Source organism: Pseudorca crassidens, chromosome 5 (assembly GCF_039906515.1).
Source record: "Pseudorca crassidens isolate mPseCra1 chromosome 5, mPseCra1.hap1, whole genome shotgun sequence".
Lineage (NCBI taxonomy): Eukaryota > Metazoa > Chordata > Mammalia > Artiodactyla > Delphinidae > Pseudorca > Pseudorca crassidens.
In genome coordinates, this window is record NC_090300.1 from 66577397 (window position 1) to 66591185 (window position 13789).

The following is a 13789-nucleotide window of genomic DNA, read 5'->3' on the forward strand; positions in this document are numbered from 1 at the left end:
AATAAATTTAAAAAGAAAAAGAAATATTTGTTGAACGAATGGATAAAATGTTCTCTCAGAGACGTGTGACGAACTAAGTGCGATAATGCTTGTATCATTCCCCGCCACGATCAGCGCTTAATAGAATTACTACTCTCCCTTCTATTCCACGTTCTTTATTTATGTAGACTGTGAGTGCCCTGAGGGAAGGAATGTCTGACTCGGTTCTGAGCTCCCCAGGGTGCTGGGTCACATTAGGTGATGAGAATGAAGACGGAGGACCACAATTTTTAACATGCTCGGGGCGAAGAAGATTACACATCCAGAAAGGATCTGGCCGCTTCGCAGAGACCACGTGTCTCATTATCCCCCAAGAATCTCAGCTTGCTCACGAACAAATGACAGCCGATAATACTTGCAGATGGAGTCTGCAGTCCACAGGACCCCAACCCCGGGCGCCTCAACATGCGGCCACGAGCGCCGCAGGGCCCCAGGCCGTGCTCCTTCCTGCTCAGCCTTCAGGCAGGTCTAGGGGAGACGCATGCGCATTCCTTTCTCCTCAGCTCCTCCCGGCCTCCCTTCGCTAGTGCTTCGCATTTCGAGTGCTGGATCTTTTTGTCCCCTACTGCGTGCCGTGTCAGTTTCCGAGCGGAAGTGGTGACTGTGAGAGAAGAAGATGGCGGCCTCTGTGGTGGCGCCGCCTGGTGTGGTGGCCGGTCGGCCCAACAAGCGCAGCGGCAGCGGGCCGGCAGGCGGTGGCAGCGGCGGCGGCGGCGGTGGAGCAGCCAGAGGGGCGGAGGAGGAACAGCCGCCGCCCCTACAAGCAGTTCTGGTGGCCGACAGCTTCAACCGCCGCTTCTTCCCCATCTCCAAGGACCAGCCTCGGGTGAGCGCCGCGCGCGAAAGCTGCCAGAGGGTCCGGAGGTGGCGGAGCTAGACCAACTTATCTTTTTGGCTGCCTAGTGAGGCGCGCTCTGGAAGGACTTGTGTCCACGGTCTTTCCCAGAAATCGGTTTTATCTGGTTAGGAAAAAGGCGGAGAGACCGTCTAAAGCCCTGACGACTGCCTGACCAAGTGAATGGCAGGCAGGTTTGGGCACTCGTAATGCTGTCCACCTCAGGTCTGGGAGGCCTGCAGGGGCTAATGAGGAAGCAGTGCTTGTGAGAAGCCTTCACACGGGGATTCAGTGCCTCAAGAGGAGGCTGCGCCGCACTTATGTAGAGGAAAGAAAAATCCTTAGGTGAAAGGGACTGTCACCTCCTTTTGCCTCCAAAAGGGAAGTCATGTGCCTGAAAAAAGAGCAGGCTGGTCTGATTCCATAGTAACAGCTGTTTTGGATCTCTTGTAGTGTGCTTTTTTTCTTTTCAGGTTTTAGTGACAGCTAGTGCTATCTGTCAAAAGGAGAACAGAACAGGTTCAGTGGCTGGTTGCCCGCGTCCCCAGTATTGTCCAGACACTGGGGAACTGGACTGAGCTAGTCCTAGGGATTGCTGGGTCATTCAGCAGTCCCCAGTTCAAAGAAAAGGACTTGCATTCAGTTCAGGAAAAACCTCTTTGACTCACCACTCCCTCTAAATAGTCTAATGGCTGTTTATTTTGTACAGTTGATTGGGATGGCTAGCCCCTGACTCTTAGAAAGGGATCAAGGAAGGAAATTTTATGGGAAAAAAAGCATGAGTGGTACTTAAGCTTCTGGAGATGTAATTGATTTCTATATTATCCTTTGTCAGGGATAGTTTGCTGTTCTATACCAGCTCTGTGTCTGATGCTAAGCAAGTAGATTCCATGCCTACTATATCCCAATTGCAACCCATTAGACTCTGATGTTTAGAGTATGCCATGAACATTAAAGGCAGCAGCCTGATTAGTTTTAAATAGGAAAGATAAAGTAAAAACTAGTGTTTGAAAATACTGATAGAGGAGTGAAAATTGTGGTTGGAATGGGGAAAAGAATGATACTCAGAGGACCCTCATGACTTTTTTTCATCTCCTACCCTCAGGTCCTCTTGCCCCTGGCCAATGTGGCGCTAATTGACTACACTCTGGAATTTCTGACTGCCACAGGTGTACAGGAAACCTTTGTCTTTTGTTGCTGGAAGGCTGCCCAAATCAAGGAACATTTATTGTAAGGCTCTGCAACTTTTCTTTCCATGTTTCACCATTTTTTCCCAGTTTCCTTAGGATGGGTATAACTAAATAAGAGGAGATTATGAGGGAGAAAAATGTATTTGTTTGGATCCCATCATAAGGTCTAAGGGCATTCTCTTCACTTAGGAGGTGAGCAGCTGAAGCCATGACAAAGATTAAAGAATAGCATTTGGATTTTTTCTGAATCTCACAAAGTTTGTACCCAATGGGTTTTGCTTTTTATTTAGTGGCTCCAATATGCAAGTTACAAGAGTAATATCTTTGTTTTTCCACTGAGCTTCTAAATATTGAGCTCTTCCTCATTTTTGTATTCCTGGTGCCTAGCTTAGTACCACGCACATAGTAAACACTTAACAAATGTTTAGCGAAGTGTTTTTGAAAAAGAGTGAATCTCAGGATTTATGGAAGCTTAGGAAATAAAGACTAGGATGTTAGCATGGTCTTCATCAAACAGCTCCTAAATTTGGTATGAGGTTTAGAAGGAGAAAAGTGGCATGAAATGTGTGTTCCCAGGATACTTTGTATAACCTAAGTCTCAGCGGGATTTTTAGTTCAAATCCGTGTTTAGGGACAGGGGTCAGGGTATGGAGAGGAAATAGCCATGTTTCTCTAACCCATAAAACAAGACTAGTGACAGACTATGCTGAAACCATTAATTATAGTTCATAAACCTCTTTGAAGTCAAGGATGCTGACAGGAACCCAGAAAAAGCCATAGCAAAGGAGTGTGAATGTTGAGTGGGGAGAAAAAATAGGGAAGCTCTGCATGATGTTTATGCTTGGTTTACTCATCCCCCTCACCTCCCTTCCTTTAGGAAATCCAAGTGGTGCCGCCCTACATCCCTCAACGTGGTTCGAATAATTACATCAGAGCTCTATAGATCACTGGGGGATATTCTCCGTGATGTTGATGCTAAGGCCTTGGTGCGCTCTGACTTCCTTCTGGTGTATGGGGATGTCATCTCAAACATCAATATTACCAGAGCCCTGGAAGAACACAGGTCAGGATGGGAAAATGGTAGAGATGAGGTTTGGGACCAGCAGAGCCCTAAGACTGCTTTTTTGCAACTCTCTCCCTCCTATCCTTTACAGGTTAAGGCGGAAGCTGGAAAAAAATGTGTCTGTGATGACGATGATCTTCAAGGAGTCATCCCCCAGCCACCCAACTCGTTGCCATGAGGACAATGTGGTAGTGGCTGTGGATAGTGCCACAAACCGGGTGCTCCATTTCCAGAAGACCCAAGGCCTCCGACGTTTTTCTTTTCCTCTGGTGTGTGGGTATCTGGGGTTCTTGAGGTGGGAAAGTGACAGGCTTCAGCAGGAGAGATGAGTTAAAGTCCTTGTAGGGACTTCCCTGGTGGCACAGTGGTTAAGAATCCACCTGCCAATGCAGGGGACGCGGGTTTGAGCCCTGGTCCAGGAAGATCCCACATGTCATGGAGCAACTAGACCCGTGCACCACAACTACTGAGCCTGCACTCTAGAGCCCATGAGCCACAACTACTGAGTCTGCGCTCTAGAGCCTGTGAGCCACAACTACTGAGCCCACGCGCTGCAACTACTGAAGCCTGCACGCCTAGAGCCCGTGCTCCACAACAAGAGAAGCCACCACAATGAGAAGCCCGCGCACCGCAACAAAGAGTAGCCCCTGCTCGCCACAAGAGAAAGCCCGCACGCAGCAATGAAGACCCAACTCAGCCAAAAAGAAAATAAATAAATTTATTAAAAAATAATAATAATAAGTCCTTGTAACTTCTCCCCACAGAGCTTGTTCCAGGGCAGTGGAGATGGAGTGGAGATTCGCTATGATTTACTTGATTGTCATATCAGCATCTGCTCTCCTCAGGTGAGCTCCTCAGGGCCAAGCCTGCACATCTAAAGAGTAGAACTCTGAGGGTTTATTATCACCCCCTTAAAAGGCCAGGGTATATTTCTTCTCCTTCATTCTCTTATCTACAGCAAATAGGTGCTATCATCTTGACCCCAGTATCTTATTGGCAGGCTTTTTTGGGATTCTGGCCCATATCCTGCTGTCATAGTGTCTGATAGGTCTCTGGGGGGCTTGTGTTTGCTTCCAGAGAATAATGCTTAACCTTGGCCCCCTCTGACTTCCCCACACAGGTGGCTCAACTCTTTACAGACAACTTCGACTACCAAACTCGAGATGACTTTGTGCGAGGCCTGTTAGTAAATGAGGAGGTAAGAAAAGCTCCCAATGCCTCGTTAGAAGAAGGCTGTGATTTTATCTCAATGCTGATAAATTTGGTCCCCCTTTTTTTCTCTCTCCATTTGCTTTTTTATTCTGCCCATTTTTAGGGCACAGTAGACCCTACTGACACACAAAAGCAAAAGATTCATTTGTGGTTTTTGGCAGATCCCCAATACCATCTGATCACCAGTGACATGCTAAAAACATCTCAAGATCAACAGATAAATTGCTAAAAACATGAACATCCACCATTACACATAATGTGAAAGTTTGTTTTCCCTTGGGAAGGGTTGGGGGAGTTTTGGTCCCCTTTTATGTTTTATTAAACCTTAGGAGAAAGGAAAAGAGCTGGAGAGGAGAGAGAAGCAGTATACAGAGAAAAGTCTCAGGCCACTTGGCTGTGACATTGAGAGGCAGTAGGAAACTTAAGAAAGTTAGAATAGAATTATACCTGGGATGTTCTTTCTCTCTTGCTTGCTTGAGTGACCTCTCTTTTTTTCTCCTCATTCAGATCTTAGGAAACCAGATCCACATGCATGTGACAACTAAGGAATATGGTGCCCGGGTCTCCAACCTACACATGTATGCTGCTATCTGCGCTGATGTCATCCGCCGATGGGTCTATCCTCTCACCCCAGAGGCGAACTTCACTGACAGCACAACCCAAAGCTGCACTCACTCCCGACACAACATCTACCGAGGGCCTGAGGTCAGCCTGGGTCATGGCAGCATACTGGAGGAAAATGTGCTCCTGGGCTCTGGCACTGTCATTGGCAGCAATTGCTCCATCACCAACAGTGTCATTGGCCCCGGCTGTCACATTGGTGAGTACAGGTGGGGAGGTCAAGCTGGCCATCCTAGGAGCAGGAACCTGGGGGAACCCCATGTCTCTAGAAAAGGATACAGAGGGATAGTCCCAGAGAATAAGGAACTAGAGTGGCTGCCTTAATAAAGGAAGAAATAGGGATGTAAAAACAGTGATACTTTAATTTGTGGCCTGTGAGCCTGTTATTGGGTGACTCTTCACATTTCAGGGTACCCTATATTCACATTCAGGACCAACTGGATAATTAACATGCAATAATAACATCTCTTTAGTGCATTGCAGTTTACAAAGGGCTTCTGCATACATTATTAAAAACCTTGTGAGGTAGGTATTATTTATAGATAAGTTTATAGATAAACAAAAAAGCTGTAAGGTTGTCTCACCCAAGGTCATAGCTAATAAGAGGCAGTGCTGGGACTTGAATCTGAGTGTTCTGATTTTAAATCCAGTGTCCTTTCTACTCTTAGTAACTTGCTTTGGTTATAAGAAAGTGATGCTTGTAATGGAACCACCCCTTTAAAAGAACAACAATAAGATTCTAATTCTAAAATGTACAAGAAGAGGTGGAATAATTTGGTTCTACTTTTAGGCATGGATTTAATTCTAATAAGGTTCTTGAGCTCAAGGAGTCTCCAGAAATCTTAAGGGTTCTCAGGTTCTTAAGTCCAGTATATAGTCTGTAATTGTTGTAAACCTGGTGGAGTGTAGTCAGGCGTCTCTGGCCCAAGTTTAGGGAGAGGGTATTGCTGGTGAATTGGGGAGGGAGTAGTAGAGCTTGGTGGGAGCTGTGCTGATGTCAGTCAGCCCCATTCTCCACAAATGGCCCTGGTCTGGAATTGGGGCCCTGGGTGACCAGGAATCCTTCCTGTCCTGAGCCAGGTGATAATGTGGTGCTGGACGAGGCCTTCCTATGGCAGGGCGTCCGAGTGGCTGCTGGAGCACAGATCCGTCAGTCTGTGCTCTGTGACAATGCTGAGGTCAAGGAAAAAGTTATCCTGAAGCCACGCTGTGTCCTCACTTCCCAGGTAAGACCTGTTCCACACTGCACATAGGCCCCAAGTTGAGTGGTGGTTATGCTGAGCCAGAAAGGGGCCTTATGTCCACCCAGTCCACCCTGAATTGAGAGTCCCAATCCAGTGGTTTCATTTACCTTCTATTTGGCTTGGTAAATAAAAGTCACTCTGATTTTCAGGATGTACTTTTCCCCAACACACTAATCAGTCTGTGCCACCCACTCCTTTTTTCTCCTCCAGGTGGTGGTAGGCCCAGATATCACGCTGCCTGAGGGCTCGGTGATCTCTTTGCACCCTCCCGATGCAGAAGATGATGAGGATGATGGTCAGTTCAGTGATGATTCTGGGGCTGACCAAGAAAAGGAGAAAGTGAAGCTGAAAGGTGTGAGGCTCAGCAGGTGTGGGGCATCTATCTGTGTGTCTCTCTGCTCCATAGAAAAACCAAGGTTCCCCCTAAGGGGTTGGTGCTTCTACTGGGCCTTTGCTAAAGATCCGTGCCTTTTCCAGATTACAATCCAGCAGAAGTCGGAGTTGCAGGCCAGGGCTACCTCTGGAAAACAGCAGACATGAACATGGAGGAAGAGGAGGAACTACGGCAGAATCTGTGGGGTGAGCTAAGCCTTATTCCTGCCACCCACCCTCTAAATCAGATTATTTTGAGGGAAATTGAACACTTCAGAATCAGACTACTTGTTCATTATTTTATTTATGCAAACTGAGCAGATATATTGCTCTCTGTCAATGGCTCTTTCAGTATTTTTCTCTTTTCTCACCCTTTATGGATTCTCAGGACTCAAAATCAACATGGAAGAAGAGAGCGAAACTGAAAGTGAGCGAAGTATGGATTCTGAAGAGCTAGATAGCCGGGCAGGCTCCCCACAGATGGATGACATCAAAGGTAAGTGGCCAGGGGAGCAGTGTCTGGGACAAAAGAGGAAAGCCTCCAGTTTGGTTGGGCATAAAGTCAGAACTGGATGACTTAAAGCATCCTGGAGTGATATTGGCCCATGAACTTACTCTTGCTTTGATTTTAGTGTTCCAGAATGAAGTCCTGGGAACTCTACAGCGGGGCAAGGAGGAGAACATTTCTTGTGACAATCTAGTCCTAGAGATCAACTCTCTCAAGTAAGAGCAGCTCCTCCTTATTCTCATCTCCTCGGGGTAATCCCAGGCAGGTGTAGGTTCTCTCCTACTTCTTCTCCAAATAGGAACCTGTTCCCTCGACATCCCAACTGGACAAGGCCGGTAGCATTTGGAGCAAGGAGAACATTATGTTTTTGCCTCAGCATAGACTTCCTCCTTCCAAAACCCTCTCTTTCCATGTTGTTCCATCTGACTTTCTCTCCCCCAGTGTCCTGCCAAAGTCGTAGTCCTACAGTATGCTGAAAGGGCCAGTGAAGGCCCTGGTGTCACCCCAGTCTCCCCACAGGTACGCCTACAACATAAGCCTGAAGGAGGTGATGCAGGTGCTGAGCCATGTGGTCCTGGAGTTCCCCCTGCAACACATGGATTCCCCACTTGACCCAAACCGCTACTGTGCCCTGCTGATTCCCGTAAGCAAAGATTGGGGCTGGGTACAAGGGGTTGGGTGGAGACAGGTACACATCCTTACTGGGCTTGACTTTAAAGGAAATCAGGAGTAGAAGGTCTTGTGAGATATATGTTACTTGTGGTTCCTTTCTCCTTGCCTCTGGACACAGATTAGGTTCTAGAGCAGGTTTGGCTGGTCCAGGGGAGTCAAGTTAGGTTCAATACTGAGTGGCCTTTGAGATTCCAGTATTCAGACAGTACTAGACCCCAAAGGTATACCCAGAATAGACCTGGACTGTCATATTGTCTGACTGAAAATGATTTGACCAGAATGAGGTGAACCTTTAGGCTGGAAACAGGTATTCTGAGGAAGCCTGCAGCATCTGACCCCCTTCACCTTCCCTAGGAAATTTCTTTTTCCCCAGTCCTGACTGCCAGCACTCCCAAGTCCCTCTGACATAATTCCACAGGACCTGTATCATCTCCCTCTTGTCTTTTTTTTTTTTTTTTTTTTTTAATTTTTAAATTTTTGACCTTGCCATGTGACTTGCAGGATCTCAGTTCCCCAGCCAGGGATTGAACCTGGGCCATGGCAGTGAAAGTGCCGAAATCTAACCACTGGACTACCAGGGAACTCCCCATCTTGTCTTGAAAGACCCATGTTATCAATATTGATTTTCTTTGCTGTCCAGGTGTAGGTGCATGCTCAGGAATATATTGCAACTTCTCCTTTCTTCCACAGTTGCTCAAGACCTGGAGCCCTGTTTTTAGGAACTACATAAAGCGTGCAGCTGATCATTTGGAAGCATTGGCAGCCATTGAGGACTTCTTCCTGGAGCATGAAGCCCTTAGTACTTCCATGGCCAAGGTGAATACCACGTCAAGCCCCAAAGTCCTGCACTTACTTTGAAACAGGCCTTGGTGACCTCCGTGGAGACACAAAATAGACTGACATGAATCCGTATGGAGTTTGGTTAACAGCTTCATCCACCCCTAGTGTTGTGCTTATTGCTGGGATAGTACAGCTTGGAGCCAAACTAGTAAGGCAACCATTTGGAGGTTACCCTGGGAATGTGCAAAGCACTACCCAGCAATAGTTCCAGAAGTCAAACCTGTCCCAGTATCAGAGTGAAGAGCTCATTCTTACCTGTTTTGGAGGAGGCTGCTCCGTGTGTAGAAGGAGGCTGAGGGCCTGGTAGAGAGGCACTAGATCTTGCCTCCTCTTCCTCTGTTATCCATTATGTCTCGCTGAACCCTGCAAGGCCCCTGAGATCTCATCTCCTCTGCTGGCCTTCTGCAGGTACTGATGGCTTTCTACCAGCTGGAGATCCTGGCTGAGGAAACAATCCTGAGCTGGTTCAGCCAAAGGGATACAACTGACAAGGGCCGGCAGTTGCGCAAGAACCAGCAGGTAAGTCAGGCTGCCTTCCTGTCACTGCAGTGGTTGCCTGGCTCCCTGGCTCCTGGCCTTAGACTCCAGGTGGTTGGTCCCTGGGACTCTGGTTGTTAGAGCTGTTTATCTGCTAAGGAGAAAAGGAGGGTTATGTGCCCCTCCCTCAGTAGCTCTCCGCTCTGCTTCCTTACAGCTGCAGAGGTTCATCCAGTGGCTAAAAGAGGCAGAAGAGGAGTCATCTGAAGATGACTGAAGTCGCACTACCTGCTCCTGTGGGTGTGGTTGATTGCCCTCCTGGTTTCTGGGCCAGGGCAAGTGAGAGGCTAGTTGCAGAAGGATGAGTGACCACCATCTGAGCTGAGACTTAAAGGAGCAGAGGCTGGAGCTACAGTATTCTTCCCACCGCCAGCAGCCATGTGCCTCCCATCCTGACTGGGGAGTTGAGATGAGGGAAGTTGGGCTGGATAACAACTCTGCCTAAGGAGGAGCTAGGCAGGCCCTGCAGTTAGAGGAAGGCCAGAGGAACAGCTTTGTGCTCTGGTTTCCCCTCAGGGAACAGCAGAGAGCAGTTGGCCCTCTCTGTTGCTTGTATTTGTTAATATTAAAAAACAGAGAGAGGGGTATATTTGGTTTCTCTGCAACTCTGACTGATCAGCAGTTGAAGTAGGTCAACAAAGAGTTCTCAACCTCTGATGTGGTAGCCTTTCTTAACACCTGGTGGAGAGGGAGAAGAGGGGTGTTATGGCCACTAGGTGGGACTGTGGTGCCTCGCTAGTTGACCATTGCCATGGCCATGGTGGTAGAGGGCCTAGATTCTTTTCCAGACTTTGTGGGCCAATTTGTGGTCCTGGAGTGGTGTGCCTGAACCTAGTTCTGTAGAGAGTCCTAGTCCAAACACTTTTCTGTCAGAAGGTGATGATGCCAACCATATGTAAAGTCCATTAACCACTGCCAGTCTGTCACATGCTCTGTCCATTTGATCCAGTACTACTGTCAAGAGAAGCTGGGCTACTTTTCATCTTATAGATAAGGGAATTTGCTCAAGGTCTCATGACTCTTGAGGGGTAAAGCTAAGGACTTGAGCCTCATAATCCAGAATTCTTTTTCCTTCAGCATATTCAGTGTCTCAGTGAAGGGAAATTGCCCCCAGAGGCAAATACAACCCCAAGCCAGCAATGGATATCCTAAGAACAGAGGAAGAACCTGTGAAATGGGCTGTCCCCTAATATTGAGAGAGTATCTACTGCATGACAGACATTTGTTTTTTATATACATTTATTTATTTATTTTTGGCTGCATCGGGTCTTAGTTGCGGCATGCAGGATCTTTCATTGCGGCGTGCGGGCTTCTCTCTAGTTGTGGCGTGCGGGTTTCTTCTCTTTCTAGTTGTGGTGCGGGCTCCAGAGCACGTGGGCTCTATACTTGAGGAACATGGGCTCAGTAGTTGTGGCACACAGGCTTAGTTGCCCCGAGGCATGTGGGATCTTAGTTCCCTGACCAGGGATCAAACCTGCATCCCCTGCATCGGAAGGCAGATTCTTTACCACTGGACCACCAGGGAAAGTCCCCAGTCATTTTGCTAAATACTTTTCATGTGTTATTTTAGTTAACCTTCACATCAGCCCTATGAAGTAGGTCTTATCCCCATTTTCAGATGAAGAGGCTGAAGTTCATAGAGGTCCTGTAACTGGTCATTGATAGAGCAAGGATTTGTTATTGGACTCTAGAGCTGGAATTTGTCACCTATATTGTCTCCTTTAACCTCAAACATGAGACAGGCCCTTCTATCTCACCTTTTTGAGCTCTTTGTTGCTTTCCTATAAACCTTACTCTGTTAACGCTTAAACTGTAGCAGATGTCTTTGGTAACAAGTGGCCCTCCTGGACATCACAGGTAAAATGGTTGCCTTTTCTTCATTTCATTTGGGTGGAGAGGAGTAAGATGAGGAAGGGGATACTGAACTGTACTAAGGGGTATTAAGGGGCATTACTCAGTATTTCTAAAGAGGAAAAAACAGGCTGGCCAGGGTTTGACTTAATTTACTTTTCTTATTCAGTGAATTTCAGTTTCTCCTTTGTCAAATACAGGACCTAGTGACTAGAGAGCATTTGAAGGTTATGGCATGGACCTAATAGGGGCGGTTAAATACAAGCAACTGTAGGGTACCTCTGATTTATACCTGATGGGTGGCAGAGATCAGAAGTGGCCTATAGAACTTTTTAGGAGGAAAATATTCCTTCTAGTTGCAGTGATTAGGGAAGGCTTACAGGATTGTGACACTTGAGTGGCCTAAAAAATAGAAAGGGTAGAGGGAACATTATGAGCAAAGCAAAGGGTTTCCATTTAAATATGGCAGATTAATAAACACATGGGCTTTGGGGACTTCTCTGGCGGTCCAGTGGTTAAGACACCGTGCTTCCACTGCAGGGGGCACGAGTTTGATCCCTGGTCCTGGTCGGGGAACTAAGATCCCTTGTGCTGTGGAGCGGCCAAAAAAAAAGAGAAAAAACTCATGAGCTTTTTACTCCAAAACCACTTTCAAATGGTAGCAAAGGAATTCTTCAAAAAAGGCACGTGACTCAATGATAAGGAAAACAGAAGGTGACGACAATGAATGAGAGACATCAACATTTTGGGGAAAAAAATAAATGGAAGGGTGAAAGTTGACCTAGCAGAGCAGAATGAGATGGGCTCTACCTGCTGAGGTGGTTATTAACAAGAAGCAAACCAGTGTGCCCTTCTGAACCCAGAAAAGGCTCAGTAGAGGGGTTAAGGATTGGGTCCTGAGAACTGGGGGTGGAATGGAGGAGAATCAGACAAAGATCTGTATGAGAAAAAGCTCCCCCAGGTCCCCACTTTATCTGATCCAACCAAGTGATTACCCCTACTTCTCCTCTGCAGGAAATGGGAGATTTAGTCTGGAGAAATGGTGGGGAGGAATTTCCAGAGAAATATCTATGAAGGTTTCCTAAACCCAAAGGTCATGAGTTTCTACACTGACAAGAGCCCATGAGTGCCCAGCATAATGAACAAAGTAACACCACGAAATTTCAGAACCTCAGGGAAAATAAATCTTTAGAACCTCTGGATTCGATAGGAGACGTGGTGGGGATGGGATTGAGGGGCTAGATTGAAAATGAGGTATTAAATGAAAGTATATGAGTGGTAGGGCTCTGAATGTCAGCACACACTGGCTTATACCCCCAGGCCAAAACTAACTAAACAATTGCAGACCAAAGGCCTACAAATACTTAGAATTTTGTTTCAAAAAAAAAAAAAAAGCCATCTTCCTCTGCTCGCCGTATACTGAACACTGAAGCCTGTTAGCCTGCGTACATGGACAGAACTTCCAAACAGATTTTTAGTATCTCACTCTTACATATGAATAGACTGTTAAAGGCCACCAAACATTTGAAGAAACTTCCAACGTATGAAAGGCGGAGACCAAAACAAACAGAAAATTGAAACCAAGGAAACTGACAAAGTAGGGAGCTTTTCGAAAACTTTAGGGGGGGAAATGGCTATAATTCTCAAAACTCAGGGAAAATATTGTGTCTATGAATAAAGTGCTATGAAAAGAATTGGAGAACAAAAGAGCTTTTAGAAATTAAAAAAACTATATGAATTTTCTTTTCCTACTGAGAACTGGAGGACTACAGAACCAAATAGGGAAATTATATGTCCATCCTTATATACTTATTGAATTTTTAATTGTGAATATTTTACCTATACAGTTGGATAGGGGAAAGTTTGGAAGTAATGTTAAAACCTTACAAAAAGGTGAAATCATTTGAAAATAAAATGAAATGGATGATGAAGGAGAAAAAGATAAAAGGATCAATCCAGAAGGTACAACATCTAACAGGAGTTGCAGAAAGAAAGGAAAAATGGTAGTGATGTTATTAAATAATTCAAGAAAATATTGTTGAATTTCTAGATGGGTAGGGCTCGCCCAATGCCTAGCACAGTGAATGAGCACCAAGGCACATCACCAAGAAATTTGAGAACCTCAGGGATAAATAGAACTTCCTAAAGACTTACAAAGAGTTAAAAACAAGTGCCTAGGAAAGAGATCAAACTGATCACTAAATAGCAACACTGGAAGCTAGAAGACAATGGAGTGATGCTTTCAGAATTCTGAAGGAAAATTACTTTCAACTCAGAATCATACTTTCATCTTTTCAGGTTTCTCCCCAAATTTAAAAATTTTTTTCAAAACAAAACTTTTTATTGAAGTATAGTGGATTTACAATGCTGTGTTAGTTTCAGGTGTACAGCAAAGTGATTCAGTTTTATATCAATATATACTGTTTTCAGATTCTTTTCCATTATAGTTCCCCCCCGCCACAAGTTTTTATTTCCCATGCTTTCAAGGGGAACTACCAAAGGATGTGCTTTACTAAACAAAGGAGTAAAGTATCCAAGAAACTGGGATCCAACACAGATGAGAGGTAAAGGGAGTTCTGAGAATGATGCAGAGAAGTCCCAGGATGACAGCTGTTCACAGGCTGAGACAGTCAGCAGTGCAGACCAGAGCAATGGAATGGAAGCCCCCAGGAAAGAAAACGGATTATCTAATACATTGGGCTGAATGAATAAAATATGAATTGAGAACCTATTAGAGTATGTGGAAAGATTTAATGATAGGTACACTATAGAAAAAAAAATGAAAAAGCAAGGCAATGATTAATG

The 13789-nt window shown here is 45.8% G+C and overlaps 1 protein-coding gene across 1 annotated transcript; it reads left to right on the forward strand.

Annotated features, from left to right (window-relative positions):
- The first annotated feature begins 629 nt into the window (after positions 1-629).
- On the forward strand, positions 630-10385 carry EIF2B5 (eukaryotic translation initiation factor 2B subunit epsilon). Its single transcript, XM_067738238.1, has 16 exons — positions 630-865; positions 1980-2104; positions 2942-3127; positions 3219-3396; positions 3892-3972; positions 4248-4325; positions 4847-5159; positions 6041-6186; positions 6415-6556; positions 6682-6783; positions 6965-7072; positions 7209-7299; positions 7604-7727; positions 8447-8572; positions 9005-9115; positions 9291-10385. Exons 1-16 carry the CDS (start codon positions 656-658, stop codon positions 9348-9350), a joined length of 2181 nt encoding a protein of 726 aa, XP_067594339.1. The 5' UTR covers positions 630-655; the 3' UTR covers positions 9351-10385.
- The last annotated feature ends 3404 nt before the right edge of the window (positions 10386-13789 follow it).